Source organism: Quercus robur, chromosome 11 (assembly GCF_932294415.1).
Source record: "Quercus robur chromosome 11, dhQueRobu3.1, whole genome shotgun sequence".
Taxonomy (NCBI): Eukaryota; Viridiplantae; Streptophyta; class Magnoliopsida; order Fagales; family Fagaceae; genus Quercus; species Quercus robur.
Window position 1 is genome coordinate 35,280,376 of NC_065544.1, and position 17,405 is coordinate 35,297,780.

General features: G+C 30.6%; 1 protein-coding gene across 1 annotated transcript; it reads right to left on the reverse strand.

Annotated features, from left to right (window-relative positions):
• Positions 1 to 2,192: 2,192 nt before the first annotated feature.
• On the reverse strand, positions 2,193 to 15,268 carry LOC126704974 (pumilio homolog 15-like). Its single transcript, XM_050403950.1, has 7 exons — positions 14,478 to 15,268; positions 14,172 to 14,337; positions 12,277 to 12,440; positions 11,766 to 12,030; positions 2,665 to 2,843; positions 2,367 to 2,424; positions 2,193 to 2,249 (listed from the first exon to the last, which is right to left on the reverse strand). The coding sequence occupies exons 1-7, from the start codon at positions 15,266 to 15,268 to the stop codon at positions 2,193 to 2,195; spliced, it is 1,680 nt and encodes a 559-aa protein (XP_050259907.1).
• Between the last annotated feature and the right edge of the window lie 2,137 nt (positions 15,269 to 17,405).

Sequence of the window (17,405 nt, forward strand, 5' to 3'; positions counted from 1 at the left end):
AAGAAACCTAAAACTTGCATGCAGTGCATGTCCATTCAAACTTTCCTCTTAAAGCATTTAGTGGGCATTTAACTTACTTTTTATAATTGAAATGACTTGATTATTTATTTATTTTTATTTTTTGAGGTGAAAGAAATGAAAAATGACTTAATCTGCGCATTAATAATTTCATTGTTCATATAAGTGGGTATAAGGGCATTGGCATATATATATATATATATATATATGCTCAAAAAATTGGTTTGAGGTAAGTTTTCAAAGTCATGTGGCAGTTTGGAGGGGAAAAAAGAAGTAGTAAAAGAGTACTTTTTAACCATCACACACCCTTGACTTGATGGTCATTCTAAAAGTATAAATGCTTGTTGGGTGTGGGACAAGAGTCGAGTTCAAGTCTTTAGGAGGGAGTTTCACACACATATACACTTAGATTAAGTATTTCTATTTTGTATTTAAAAAAAAAAAAATAGGCTCATGAATTTAATGGAAAACTTATGTGCCACTCAATTATAATAAAAAACTTACCCCAAAAATAAGAAAATGAACACATCATTAGCATTTTCAAATATAAAATGTAAAAGTCACATTAGAAAATCAACTGCAGAAAATGGCACAAAAAAAATCAAACAAAGAAAATTCTCCTTAACACCAAGCTCCCCCCCCCCCCCCCCCCCCCCCCAACACACACACATACACATAGACCCAAAATCAAATCTTGATCAAAGCTCCCCTCTCTCTTCTTTGACCCTTTATTTCAAATCCCAAAACCATTTCTTTCATAGCAAGTCTTCTAACATGTCCATATTTTGCTAGTTGATTTTTTTTTTTTTGGTGATTAAGTGTCATAGAAGCAATCCGTTAGACATGTTAACATTTTCTTAAGCCAAAACATAATCTCTTATTGTTTAATAAGAACTCTAGGGGTTTGAACCTTGCCTACAAAAAAAAAAAAAAAAAAAACTGATTAGTATTTTGACTTGATGATAAAAAACAATTATTATGACACGGACATCATATATTGAAATTATATTGTATTTATAAAAAAAAATTAATGATAATAATAACATTGAAACGTTTTCAAACAATCAAAGATGAAATTGATACAATTGATTTTTTTTTTTTTTTTAAGACCAAAATGAATTTGATTGTGAAAGTTAAGGACAAAGAGTGTTTTTCTAGCGTAAAAGAATATGTAAAAAAAATTCTTTGATCCAATAAATTTTTTTTATTTTTATTTTTAAATAAAGCATTTATTTACTAGATATGGTGGGAAAACAGAGATGCTATAAGGCCCTTGTATGACATACCAAATAATGCGTTAAACCACAGCTGAACAAGCAAAATAATATCAAACGACATAACATAACAAAATACATAAACAAGTCTCTAACAGTCAAAACATACCCATTTATTGATAGAAGCCCCAAAAATTAAGTTTCTAAAATACAATTCAACAAACCTATAAAAACAAAGTAAAACAATCCGCAACATATTATATAACAATCGGTAACATACTATATATTGTGCGTGGCATAGGACAACTAAAGTTGTAATATATATGAATGTTCTCTCAAATATCACACATATTATACCTAATTTCGCATGGAGCACCTCCTATTTTATTATGATTATTGTTCTGCTTGTTATAATTGTTGTTGTGCCTGTTTTTGTAGGATCTGCTTATCCATGCCCCATGAAGATGGCTTTTTAAATACTGGGAGTCATTACCCACAAGTTTTTCATGGATGGCTCCCTGCATTCATTGAAGAAGAAACATAATTTAAAAAAAAAAAAAATTTATAATAACAGATTCACATTTATTTCAGTTTTATAAAAATATTTGATCTATTTCAATTTTTTGTAAATTTCAAAATAATATCTTTAAATAAAGGTAATCATATATAGTTAAAAGATGATGCTTTAAAGAAAGGTATCATATATAGGATGATGCATATTTATGTTCTAATAATTAAGTGGAGTGATGCATATGTTCTAATAAGTAAGAATAATGCTAGAAATACAAACTATTTTATAAAAAATTTTACAAACTGCTAATGTGGTGAGTGATTAATGGTAATTGAAAAAGTAATATTAATTGTGAGCTTAGATAAAAACCAATAAGAAGTTGATCACATCAATATTTTGTAAAAATGTTGTAAAACAATTTGTGCTTATAGCATTACTCAATAAGTAGATCAACTAACCTTAGATACTGCTAATGTTGACTGAATAATAAAATTTCCAAAATTATCCTGAGCAACATTTTCAGAAAAATATTTGGTAAGTTCCATAATAATTCTATTAGAGCATTCTTCTCCAAGCTCTTAGAAGCATTTTTGCACTACATGATTGCCAAACAGTGCTAATACCATTCCTGTAACACTTCGTTTCCTCAATCCAAAAAGTAAGTACGGCACCACATAGTTCCTGAAAAAAAGAAAAGAAAAAAAGAAACAGAACTTTTATAATCCAAAAGGTAAGTACTGCAGAAAAAGAAAAAAAAAAAAAAAAAAAAAACTTTTATAATAGCGGAAGTGAGTTCCAAAAAATATGTAATTTTTGTTTGTCAAACTGCATACAAATTGATGACTAAAACTGATTAAAAGATTCAGGAATATCATTTGAAATCTAAACTATTATAAATATGTGAATTCAAGATGGTCAAACGATTCAAACCCAAAAGCATCTTTTGAAAGGAGAAATGAATTTGTTACAATTTCAGCCACAATATGCTCCGTAGCTTTTTCACCGTCATAAGTAATACATTGTTGAAAAAGACAATTCCCACTCTTGTCTCTCGCTATATCAACACATCTCTCTGCTATTTCATTTTCACTCAGAATATGCTGCAAGTGAAAATGGTTTAGAATAAGAGATTTATGAATCAGAATATGCTGCAAAGAGAAGTGAAAAAGGTTTAGAATCAAAGATTTATGGATAGATGCGTGAGATAAATAAACTGCTTTGCCCACGTCTAAAAGAACACCCACCTAGATTTTATGAATAAATTGCTTTGCCCACAACACGTCAACACCTAGATTTTATGAGTTCATACACACAAAAGAATCAAAGGCTTCAATTATGCTCGTTTATTTACCATGTGTTAATAGTAGCCAAAAAAACACAATCTTTATCATAAGATCCGTATCTTCCCCTCGTCTTCCTGGGGCGGATTCTCAAAAAAAAAAGATCCGTATCTTTCCAGTTCTTTAAGTAAATTTAAAATTTAAAATTTAGAGTAATTGTGATGGAAGTAGAAAAAAAAAAGTAACAATACAAATCTATTTTGACTTAAATTTTGAGTTCCATCAAACAAAAATATGATATAAAAATTTACATATTTAGTGTTCCCAAATAACAACCACATATGCCATTCACAAATGGCTATCAACCAAAAGTAACTTTTTGGTCAGTAATTTAAATAATGCCCCTGAATTTTTACTATCTAATGCATTTATATGGTTGATTAGAGCATCCACAACAGATGTTGTAAAAAAAAAAAAAAATGTCATTTTGACACATCAAAAGCTTACTTTATTATTTAAACACATCATTTTACAACATCCCATTTATCAGATGTTTTATCATTCAATTCTATACATTAAAATGATATTTACTACACATTAAAATAATATATTATCTCCTCCCCATTATCATCAACAACAGCAACAACATCAACACCGATCAACAACATCAATAGCAACAACACCAACAAATTCCAAATCCAAAAACCTCAACAAAAGAGGAAAAAAAAAAAAAAAAACCAAACCATCACAACACAGCAGCAACAACCACTTCCATCATTGCCCCACCATCCACAACCACAAACTACAGCAGTAGGAAGAAGAAGAAAAAAAAACACAATCCAGGCCTTAACAACCTTCCTCTTCTGCCACTTCTCAACTGGCAACCACCAACCACAGCACAAAAAAAAAAAAAAAAAAAAAAAAACACCCACAATCTAGTCACCACCAACCTTCCCCCTTCCACCTCTCAACCACAACCACAAACACAGCACATTCACTGTGACTCACCTCTCACCGAAATCAAGCCATCGAAGCTCAACCCAAAACCTCAATCCAAATCAAAACCCAATCTCAGATGCGATCCATGATCCGGCCGCAACCCACAACCTTAATCCAAATCACCTGAATCAACCCATCGAAGCCACAACCCACAACTTCAACCCAACCCATCGAAGTCACCTGACTCACCACCCACAACCTCAACCCAAATCAAAACCCAATCACAAACCCAAAACCCACCAAATCAACCAAAACCGGAGCATGAGGCGGCGAGATCGACGGCGAGTTGTGGAGAATGAGGCAGCGAGATTAGCGGCGAGGACTGGCGAGATCGGCGGTGAGGATTGGAAAGTGAGGCGGCGAGATTGGTGGCAACTTTCTTGAGAGTGATCTTAAGCAGGGAGGAGAGGGAAGAGATAGAGAGTGACAGAGAGAGAAGAAATAAGATAGAGTCGATGGAGAGAGAGATATCTGTGGAAGAGGAGAGAGAAAAACGTAATAAAATAATAATATCCCATTTTGCCATTGTTGTCCGTACCGTCTCATATTTGAGACGGTACTGTAGCAATGTGGCATAATTTTTTAGATTTGCAACATCTGATAAAGCTCCGTTTTTGTGTTTGGTGTGCCAAATGTGCCAAATATTTGGCATTTGGCACATTTGAGAGAGCTGCTACGGATGCTCTTAGGGTACGTTTGGTATGCTGTAATAGCTCCTGTAATGGAATAGTTATTCATATGTAATAGCAATTCGGTCATTTGGTTGCATCTTTATTACATGGATTAATTATTACATTGGAATGATTATTCTTTAAATTGAAGAATAGCTATTCCTCCTTAAAATGGATGTAATAGTTATTCCTTAGTATATATAATAGGTTTTAAAATTAATATATTTCCAAAAATATAAAGTTTCCTTATACATCATCTTTTACAAACTTTCCATATGTAACAACTAAACTTATGAATAGTAATAGTTATTCCATTACAATGTCTTCTATTCCTAGTAATGAAGATTACTATTCCTAATGTAATCTACATTCAGTGTACCAAACGTACCCTTAATGTATTTTTTGTTTTCTCTAATTACTATTATGTCATACATAACTAATTAAATTAAAGTGTATTTAATGTATACTATAAATAATATAATTATGTTTTATTCTTATTAGATTCACTTGTCAAAACTTTTTTTTTTGTTTTTTTTGTTTTTGTTTTTGTTTTGCACAAAGATGTAAAGACAGACTTGATGTAAATATTTTTACATAAATAAAAATTACAAACATTCTTCATGAGTAAACAATAAATAAATATAATATATGTGTAATATTAATATTATTTTATATATATATAAGTTGGCCCCTGAAATTTTTTTTTGCCTCTAGTGCTGAATACAAAGCTGTTTTGATTGAAAGTTCGAAGTTCCATCAAATATAAATACGATATGAATGAATGAAGCACTAATAATGTATATATTTAGTGTTCCCAAATAACAATAATCATATATATATATATATATATATATATATTTATATGAAGCCCATAAATAACGATTCAATGGTTAGGGTGAAAACATTTTTTAGGACCCAAAATTAAAACGCCATTAAGAAAAAGTGAGGAAAAAAATACCACTTTAATGCATGTACTTACCGTCAAAATGGCAGGTAATGCCTACATAAAATGTAGGCTTTAGAATATTTTTTTTCTTGATGTTTATGTTTTACATACATCCCTGAGATTTAGAGATAAACTAACATGACAAGGAATATGATTGATATATTTTGAATAACATAATAAATGAATATTTAAATTATTTTTTTTTTGTGAATAGTGAGACATTAATTTGTAAAAATTATAGGCGAAAACACTATTTTGGTCCCTACATTTTAGGGTCACGGTCAATTTGGTCCCTACATTTTAGTAGCAGTCAATTTGGTCTTTGTTTTCAATTTGCAATCAATTTGGTCTCTACCGTTAACTCACTAACGGAAAATGCTTACGTGGCAAATGATGTGCACAATTGGCATAATTAAAGCTTACATGGCTTATAAAATAATAAAAATTTTTAATTGAAATTAAAAAAAAAATGCCCCTATAAAAAAAATGCCAGGTCAGCGTAGAAAAAAAAATTTCTCAAATTTTAAAGAAAAAAAAAACTTAATTTTTCTTTTCTTTGTCGTTCTTGACAAACAAACACAGCAAAACTGATTTTTTTTTTTAATTTTTTTATTTCCCTCTCACCAAAATCACACCCCAAAAAATTCCATCAACCAAAAGTAATATCAACAAACTAAAATCATCACAGAGAAGTTTCAATTATTTTCTGAATACAATTTCATTTCTTAGCAACCAAACTGAAAAAGAATATATAATAAATATCATAGAGACATTTCAACAAACACAAGAGCTTTAGTGCAGTAATACCTAGGCAAAACGAAAATAAGAACAAAATGAAATGAAACTATAACACAAAGCCCGTAAGAAGTAGCAGATGGATTTGTTTTTCCCAAATCGACCATTATCTCCGTCCTCCATCTGTCGATAAAACCATCAAGGGTTATACCAGTTTGGCCAAACATGCTCACTAATTCAAGGGTTGAAGAAAGCCATTGCCATGTCGTTGCCATCCACTGGACATGGTTATTTGTGAGCCATTGCCATGTCGTCACCATCCATTGAGGACTCTCTCCCCCTCTTCAAGTACAACCCAAATTTGGGTTTTGTGTTGGTGACATAATAGATTGATTATGCATAGATCCACTCCAAGGACCCCGAAAGAAAAACCCAGCCACCAACTGCATCCAATCTCCACCAAACCTCTCTCATCTGATTTCTTGCCCATGGTTTGAAATGTACTTTATCTTGAATCTTCCGTGTGATTTTTTTCTTAAGTTTTTAGTTTTTACATGTTTGGTTGCCTAGAAAAGATTTTTGGATGTTTTAATTTTTTTAAAAAATAGTTTTTGCTGATTTGGATTTTTTTAATAATTAAAATGCTGATTTGTCATTTTTTAATATTATTTTTATAAGCCACGTCAGCTTTAATTGTTCCAACTGTGCACATCATTTGCCATGTAGACATTTTTCGTTAGTAAGTTAATGATAGGGATCAAATTGATTGCAAATTGAAAATAACAAGGACCAAATTGACTGTTACTAAAATGTAGGGACCATATTGACCGTGACCCCAAAATGGTGTTTTTGCCAAAATTATATGTTGAACTTTTGGATTTGTGTTCAACTTGATCTATTGACTAAAGTAATTGGTGTCGAAATATAAGTTTGAAAATCAATGTATCTTTGACATAAATATCATTAACTTGTTATTAATTTCCTTCAATATCTCAATAATTTTCTTTGTAAAAAATTTGCAATTTTCAGTGTTCGATTAAAATAAACAATAAGAATGATATAGTGATTTGATCATACTACATGCATTTGCAACTTTGAAAATTGTATGACATTGTGACTGATATAGATAAACATGTTTCATACATACTCAATAATGTAAATATAATTTAAAAATTGCATGATATGGTGCCTGATATAGTCATATAGATGGGCATGTTTCATGCCTACTCAAGAATGAAAATAATGTTTTGATAAAATAAAAATGCAAATTTCCAAAAAGGTAATTGACTTCCAATTATATGGTTTGCTTCTTTAGAGTCACCTAAATACGTACAACTCTTTTTTTTTTTGGTATATTTTAATCGACTGGACTTTATAGGTGATTAATCATAAGATTATCAAAGTAGATCATCTTCTTCTTTGTTTTTCTTTTTTTTCAATTTGATAGTTACAATAATTATTGGAGGAGGCTTGAACCTCTTGGCAAAATCTTGAATAACATAATTCCAAGAATAATCCTAAACAACATTCAGTGAAAAAAAAAAAAAATCCTTATTCTTCCCCAAGCGTTTTCAAAACATTTTTCCGAACTTCTTAGTGGAGAGAGCTAGAAAGTTGCCTTCAAATTGTGCTAGTATTATTTTTTGTAAAAGAATGATCATGGACCGGGTTTGAGTTGGGTATACCTAATCCAAGTATGTAATGCACTGCATAGTTTATGAAAAGAAAAGGGCAAAAGTTTTGTTGCAAGCACATGGGGCTGCTGCCTGCAGGCTTTCCCCAGGAGCCCATGCACATTGCCTAGTGAGTAGTGATCTAGTTAACCCCACCCAAATAGAATTTCTCATGTCCTGGGTACTGAGATTTCTCTTCCTATAGAGTACTCGACACCAACACGAATATAGTACATAGAAAATTTAAAACATGCGTGGTACTTAAATTTCAATACATTAATAAATATAAATTAAAAACACATGAAATTAACTACGTTAATGAGGTTAACTTGTACCGGAATTCCAAGGGTGGGGATCATACGCATTGTATTCTTTGAGTATTCATTCTCGACAAACATGCAAAACGAACACAAAAAGATGGATAATATCCAAGCATTTTATTTAAACCATTATCAGCTAATAAGCCCAATGGAAATGGGCAATTGGCTAAGAAAAGGTTTCATGGATGAGGAGCCCAAATTTGAACCCTCAGGTCCATATGATCAAATGGGTTAGAACCCTCACAAAAAAAAAAAAATTAAATTAAAATAGGCCCAAAAAAAGGTTTGTTTATTTTCTTGGGTTTTCACACATAAAATTTAGAGATTTATGGCATTTGCATGTACATGGGTTCATGCATACACTGAATTGGTGTAAAAGCCCACATGAAAACCCTATCCATAGGCAAAAACAGGGGAGAAACAAAAAGGATGTGCGCGCATCTTTGCAATGAATTAGTGTAAGCCCAAATGAGATCCACCTGCATTATTCGTTAGTACACGGAAGGGGGCCTATTTGGAATTTGGTAACAACGCAAAGTTTATGTATCAAATTAACCAATAAAAATTCTAGAGGCCGTAATGCAACCTCATTAAAATTTAGGACTAGTATTACAATTTAGTACTGCACAAAGTGTGGCTTGATTGTAGAAGTTTTTATCCCAGTACCCAGAAATGAGCGGTTTGAGCGATAGGTCCAACAAGGTCCGTGTGGTACACGTGATATTATTTATTGCCGTTATGTAGTGTGGGCTAGATGAGCACACACTAGAGACCCGTTTTTATTCAAAAAAAAAATTACGATTTAGTGATCTACTCGATTTTAATTTCCATGTGATTAACTTGAAATTGGTACTAATGGTTGGACACCATTAAGAATGAAATATACCTCATTGTAGTTCTTGAAATTTGGTAATGGAAGCAAATTATACTCAATGTTCACCCTAGAAGGGAAAAGCTCGTAATCCCATATAGCCAAATTATATCAATAAACACACGATAAAAATTTTTCTGGTACCCGCAAGAAGTTTGTAACTATAACAACTCAACTACATTTTACAATTTCCCTAAAAAAAAAAAACTACATTTTACAACTTTTGCAAACAAAATTCAGCATTACAAAAAATGCGTTCATTCATATTAAAAAAAAATAGTAATAGTTGAAGAGGAGAAAAATCACTTTCGTCCATCATATAGCAAAAGAAGAGAAAAATAGCATTGTCCATCAAGCCAGCAATGTTCATCAGGCAAAAGCGTAACCAACGAACCAACGGGCAAATAACCATTGAAGTCTATAATTCCTCTGTATTCATTACTGATGAGTGTTAAGATCGTCCATCTCTCGACGGACGAATTAAATGCTATTCAATGCAAGACGTAACATACGGACATCAATAACGAAACCATAAAAAATATTCAATGCCCAAGATAGCTAAGGAGTAACGTACGGGTATTAACAGACGAGTAGCCGTTGGCAGACAATAAAAGCCAGCTATTAATACCAACGGCTCCATATCTCATAAATGCAGATGTTCATTTAGACAATGAAGACAAGGACTATAAAACCCACACAAACCAAAGGGAGAGAGGTAAATAATTCTGATCCCAAAAACTATTCCCAAGTTAAATTATTTTACGATATACTTCAATTGAATTCCATTTTAACTTAATCATTGGAGGCCGTTTGGCACACACCACACCGGTGTATTTTTTTTTTCTTTCTCTATTTCATATCTTGTTGCAAGTTCGTCTCTTGACGAATCCAACACCTTCTTCCATCTATATTGACAAGGAGTTCAACTGACGATTTTTTGCATCATCAATAATGATGAGATATAAAATTACAAGACCTCAAAGGCTGATAAAATATTATAAGGTAATCAAAAATAAAACTTGTTCAGATACACATAGACAAAGAAAATTCTTCTTAACGCCAACCTCCCACCCATAGCCCCAAGAACCCAACACAAACACACATAGACCCAAAATCAGATCTTGATCAGAGCTGCTCTCTCTCTTCTTTGACCCTCTTTTTCAAACCCCAAAACCATTTCTTTAATGGCAAGTCTTTTAATATGTCCATTTTTTACTAATTGATTTTATTTTTTAATTTATTTTTTAATTTAAATTTCTATATAGTGATTAAGTGTCATAGAAGCAATCCTTTAGCTATGTTAACATTTTCTTAAATCATAACAGTCTCTTATTGTTGAATAAGAAATTTAAGGTTTGAACTCTCGCCTACATTAAAAATTGATTAGTGTCTTATCTTGATGATAAAAAGCAATTATCATAAAATTGACTTTATTGATTGAAATTCTATTGTACTATTTATCAAAAACAAAAATGATAACAATAACATTGAAATGTATTCAAACAATTAAAGATGAAATTGAAACAATTGATTTTTTTAGACCAAAATGAATTTGATTGTGAAAGTTAAAGACAAAAAGTGTTTTTTTTTTTTTTTTTTTTAAAAAAAAAACGTAAAAGAATATGTAAAAAATTTCTTTGATCCAATAAAAAAAATGTTGAATAAAGCATTTATTTACTAGATATGGTGGAAAAAAAACAGGCAGCCTTGGAGCACTTGGAGCATAGAGATGCTATAAGGTCAGGACATTGTATGACATACCAAATAATGTGTTAAACCACAATGCCAAAAAAAGAAAAAGAAAAAAAAAAATTCATGGCTGAACAATGGGTAACACTCAGAATAATCTAGCAAAATAATATCAAACAACATAACACAAAATACATAAACAATTGGTAGAAACCCAAGAATTATGTTTTTAAAATACAATTCAACAAACCCAAGAATTTTGATTTTAAAATACAATTCAACAAACCTATAAAACAAAGTAAAACAATCCGCAACATATTATATAACAATCGGTAACATCCTATATATTGTGCGTAGCACAGGACAACTAAATTTGTAATATATGAATGCCCTCTCAAATATCGCGCATATTATACCTAATTTCGCATGGAGCACCTCCTATAATTGTTGTTCTGCCTGTTTTTGTAGAATCTGGTTATCCATGCCCCATGAAGATGGCTTTTTAAAAGCTGGGAGTGATTATTAATGAGACTCACAAGTCTTTCATGGATGGCTCCCTGCATTTATTGAAGAAGAAACAGAAATTAAAAAAAAAAAAAAAATTATAATAACAGAGTCACATTTATTTTAGTTTTATGAAAAACTTTGATGTATTTCAATTTTTTGTAAATTTCAAAACAACAGCTTTAAATAAATAAAGGTAATCATATATAGTTAAAAGATGATGCTTTAAAGATAGGTAATCATATATAGGATGATGCATATGATAATTGGAGACTTGGAGTGATGCATATGTATATTCTAATAAGTGGAGTGATGCATTTATAGATTAACTAACCTTAGATATAGCCAATGCTGCCTGAATAATAAAATTTCCAAAATTATCCTGGGCAACATTCAGAAAAACATTTGGACTACAAGTAAGTTCCATAATGATTCTATTAGAGAATTCTTCACCAAGTTCTTGCAAGCATTTCTGCACTACATGACTGCCAAATTTGTTCAAGGATAGAGCTACAAATTTCCCTTCAAACTGTGCTAATATCTTTCTTGTAATACTTGGTTTTCTCAATCCAAAAAGTAAGTACTGCACCACGTAGTTCCTAAAAAAAAAAAAAACTTTTATAATCCAGAAAGTAAAAAAAGAAATAAAACTTTTATAATCCAAAAAGTAAGTACTGCAAAAGAAAGAGAGAAAGAAAGTGAGTACCAAAAAATATGTATTTTTGTTTGTCAAACTGCATACAAATTGATGACTAAAATTGATTAAAAGAGTCAGGAATATTATTCAAAATCTAAACTATTATAAATATAAATATATGGATTGAAGATGGTCAAATGATTCAAACCCAAAAGCATCTTCTGAAAGGAGAAACGCATTTGCTACGATTTCAGCCACAATACGCTCCGTAGCTTCTCCAACGTCATAAGTAATACATTGTTGAAAAAGACAACACCCACTCTTGTCTCTCGCTATTTCAACACATCTCTCTGCTATTTCATTCAGAATATGCTGCGAGTGAAAAAGGTTTAACATAAGAGATGGATCAGAATATGTTACAAAAGAAAAGTGAAAAAGGTTTAGAATCAGAGATTTATGGATGGAAGCGTGAGATAAATAAATTGCTTTGCCCACGGCTAAAAGAACACCCACCTAGATTTTATGAGTTCGTACGTACAAAAGAACCAAAGGCTTCAATTATACCCATTCATTTGCCATATATTAATAGTAGCAAAAAAAAAAAGACACACATAATCTTTATCATAAGATCTGTATTTAACAGTTCATGAAGTAAATTTCAATTTTAAAATTTAGAATAATTGTGATGAAGTAGAAAAAAAAAAAGTTCAGTAACAATACAAAGCTGTTTTGACTTAAATTTTGAATTCCATCAAACATAAATATGATATGGAAATGTACATATTTAGTGTTCCCAAATAACAACCACGTACATTCGCAAATGGCTATCAAACAAAAATGTATATGATAGTCATTGAGATAAAAGAAGAAAGATTTTTATGTTTCATAATAAATTTGTTCATATGCGAACGATAAAGTTCCAGTTCATATGCGAACAATAAAGTTCCAAACTCTAAAAAAATTGATGTTTGATGTTCCAGAAGAGGTTAGAGGAAAAATCAAGTGTGTGTGTATATATACACACACATATATATATATATATATATATATATAGATTTGATGAACTGGTTAGGGTGGAAACACCTTTTCAGACCAAGCCAACACCACCAAAGATGGTGAAAAGCAAAGTCCTCCGTACTGAAATCTTCATTTACAAAAAAGAATATATTGAGAAAGTATCTTTGTCATAAATAATATGATTAATGGATTTCTACAACATAATATATGAATTATTTATTTTGTATTTTTTTATATAGTGACACATCAGTTATTATATTGTAAAATTTACAGTATTCCATTTCAACAACATAATAAATAAATAAATAAATAAATAATTTTTTGTGAATAATAAGTAAAATTTATAGTATTGTTATCACTCATTTTCTAACTCAAGATAAAAAAGAGAACACTACTACGAGAAATACAATTAGATAGGAGAACCAAAAGTAACTTTTTCTGTTTTTATGTGCTAAAAAGTAAAAAGAAACTTTGATCATTTGGATACAAATTCTTGTGAATACCATTAAGAGTTCACAAAGGGACAGATAATTTCAAGGCAAATTCTCAAAAGTCAAACAAAGGTCGCCAACTCCAAACAATTCACTCTACATTTTCTTATGGAAGATGACCTATCATTCTTTAAGTTCCATGGGATTATGAGTTAAAAGATATACATAAATATGTCACTAGCTACTCACTAATTTTTTACTATCTTTGTTTTTGTAAGCATTTTATTGTTCTATCTTAATATATATGAAAGCCATTATAGCCCTTCCATAAGAAGAAAACAAGAATAGAAATTATATAACATCTCCATAGAACATGAAAATAGGTAGCATGTCATAATGAATGGGTAATTAAATCTTGGAAATCCGACTACCTAAATAATTCATTTAGTTTACTTTAAAAATTTTCTTCTCCCCTTCATAAAGAAAGGGATCTAATTAGTAGAGCCCTCTCATACTGCTGAATTACATGAAATTCAATGGCCTAAATAATTGATTTTCTTTATTTTAAATCGGTATTTTAAAAAAAAAAAATTACTGCTGACTTCAGAAATTGCACAAATTTAGGTGAAGAAAATATTTTTTTTTCTTATATTACCTTTATATCTTCGACGTAAGAGAAAATTTGCAAGCAATGTTTAATTACATGACAGCCATCCTTTACTTTGGTTAAGCGAAATGTGATCTTCCTTAGAGCCGATATAATTAAGGATTTCTGCTCTGGGGTTCTGAGAAGACTCAGAAATTTCTGCATAGACCTACTTCTGCAATTAAAAAAAAAAAAAAAAAAAACACATTTTAGAGACTACAGAAATCCCAGATCAATTCCTTTAATTGTGCTAAACAGCAATGCTATTCCGTCACAATTTATTTTTTCTAAAAAAAACTAAATAACCAGTCATACCCTTGGTGATGAGTGCATATGTTAAAAAGCATTTGTTCATCACAGTTCATTGCATGAAGATATCTAGTAATTTCTCTGTTGTTTTGTTGGAAAAGCTTCTGAACATAATTCTCGCCATACGGGTGAACCATCAACTTATGCAAAGAGCAGATCAATGGGCCCTTCAATTCCTCTGGTCGAATCCCATTTCGATTCGAAGAAGGCCTAATTGTAGAACGAAACATTTTTTGCTCATAGGACCCCCACTGTAAATCATTGCCAATAATGGGGTTTGAAGAGGCATACTGGTAATTCATTTCTGCACCAAAACTTTGGCCCAAACTTGTAGAAGAGCTTGAACTTGAACTTGAACTTTGTCGCGCAAGAACACGGTAATTGGTTTGCCATGGTGGTAGGTCATGAAGCCAATCACCAGTATGTCCCCTCACTGCAGACTGAATTCTCATAGTGTGTAAATGCTGCTGTTCTTCTGTATAATACGGAGGAGGAAGCCCATTTTCTCTCTCAAACTCATTGGAACTACGCCATGGAATTGAGTCAATTGACGATGTATTATCATTGGCAGAGAAGTGAGACCCACAACAAGGATCTGATAAACTGAGAGCAGTAAATGAAGTTTCAAGTAGGCCTTGTTCATGAGATCTGGTTTCATTGAAACCATTGTATGGATTATCAATCCCATCCCATGTTGGCAAACAGTACTTGGAATGGTCAAAGTCAGCAGCCAATAAGGTTTGAAGAGAAGGGTTTTGACTGCGGGTAGGGTTTTTGTTTGGGGTAGATGCAGCCATGTTTTGGCTGCGGATGATGATGATGATGATGATGATGATGACAGTGTGTGTGAAATGTGAAGTGTTGTTGCGTTGCTAGGGTTATTAAATAGTAATATCAGGATGAGAAATATTAGGGAGAGAGAGAGATAGAGTTTCCATGAATTAAGGATAGGTTTTCATTGAATGCAGAGCTAGAATTTTTATAAGAGGGTGAGTTCAAATTCAGCTAATTAGCTGCTTGTCTATCTCTCTTTCCTCAAACTTCGTGCATGAATAAAAAAAATGAAAATTAAATTCTCACTCTCCACGTTTAGTCCTATTTAATTTTTTAGTATTTTTTTTTTAATTAACAACATTTTTAAGTTTTACCAAACATTTAAATTGTGGTTTTTAAAATTTCATTTTCAAAACACATATTTTCAAATCACTATTTTTAAAAATGCATTTTTGCAAACAATTAGCCCAAATAGACATTAAAATTACTAGATGTATATTTATGCACATTACTTAAATAAGTCACATAACTCATTTAAAAAGTTTTGAAATTAAAAGTACATCTAAATAATCTTTAAATTGGAGGAAGTCTCATCTAAATCGGTTTGAAATTATTATTTTTTATTTTTTATTTTTTTTGAGTAAGTTGGTTTAAAAGTAAACTTTTCCCTTCTTTTTTAGTAAGTCTAGAACTACAAATTTTTTCACAATTGCTTAAATATCTAGCCGTTATAAATGGTAGACAATAAAGTAATGTTAGTAATGAACTCATATAATAATAATAATTTATTTATTTATTGTCTACCATTTATATAAAAAACTTTTAACTAATTAATAGTGGATAATTAACATTTATTGTAATTTATTTAATCTTCTTCTTCTTCTTCTTCTTCTTTTTTTTTTTTTTTTCCTTCGCATTATCATAAAATCTTTTTGCTTTTCATAATTCAGCCCCACTTCCATATACCACCAGTCCATAGCTACCTGGCTAACTTCCTTGGGACTTTGCTCAAGCGACAATTTTGCATTCTTTGATAGAGAATATTAGGTCCTTTAGGAGGATGATTAGGTCGATTAGGTCCTTTAAGAGGATGGTTGAAGTGACTCTCCTGATCCTTCCAACTAATAAAATGTCGTTACTTATGCAAATATGTCGTCACAAACCTACATATGTTTTCTTTGTTTAGGAGTACTACTTGTAGTCATTCTAGTGAACCTAATAATTTATTGTTATAGAGATATATACCAAATTTCAGTTCATATCCTCTCCCTCTTTCTGAAATTATATTCTGTTCGGTAGCGAAATTTATTTTTAAAAATTTTATTAGTTAACAAATATTTTTTTTATTACTATTGACATTATTGACATGATCGGTTGTGATATATATACATACTAGTATTATTCCTATGCAATGCATGGCTTAATTAAGAATTGCGTGCAAACTAAAGAAAATAAGAAAATATTTCTTAATTTCATTGAAATTAAATAATAAAATAGATGATAAAAATAAATTATTCTTTTACCTTTTTTTTTGGAAGTAAAGTAATCTTTTAGTTTAAGTTATATAACGAATGCATGTTGTACAAGATTAAGTTTTTCTTTAAAAAAAAAAAAAACATATTTGTAGCTCCAAATTTATATACATTAAAAAATAATTAAAATTGAAAACATAAAGCACCACAATATACATACATACATATATAAATATAAATGCCTAAGATTGAATATTTAAATGCAATCCATAAAATAATTTAAAACATGGTTTAGTAATAGCTTCAATTAAAAAAATTAAGATAAAATGTTTATCTATAAATCTAAAATAAAAAAATCTTATTTCATTTAAATATTTTATAAGGTTCCAAAGAGAAAAACATTAGTTTTCTCTCTAACATAATTAATTTCATTAAATTAGAGAATTACAATGTTTCTTCTTACATCAATTAGTATTTTTTTTTTAGTAATATTTAAACTTAAGAAATACTAAATAAATAGATTTATTTACTTAATTAAATCATTATATATAATTAGATATAGTCTAAGGGAATTATATAAGTTTATATATTTTAAGATCATTATTGTAGGGGTAGACTTTGGTTCTTTGGTCCAAAAGATGAATGAATTAAGGCCTAAAGAGCCCAATACAATAAATTTGTAAAGAGT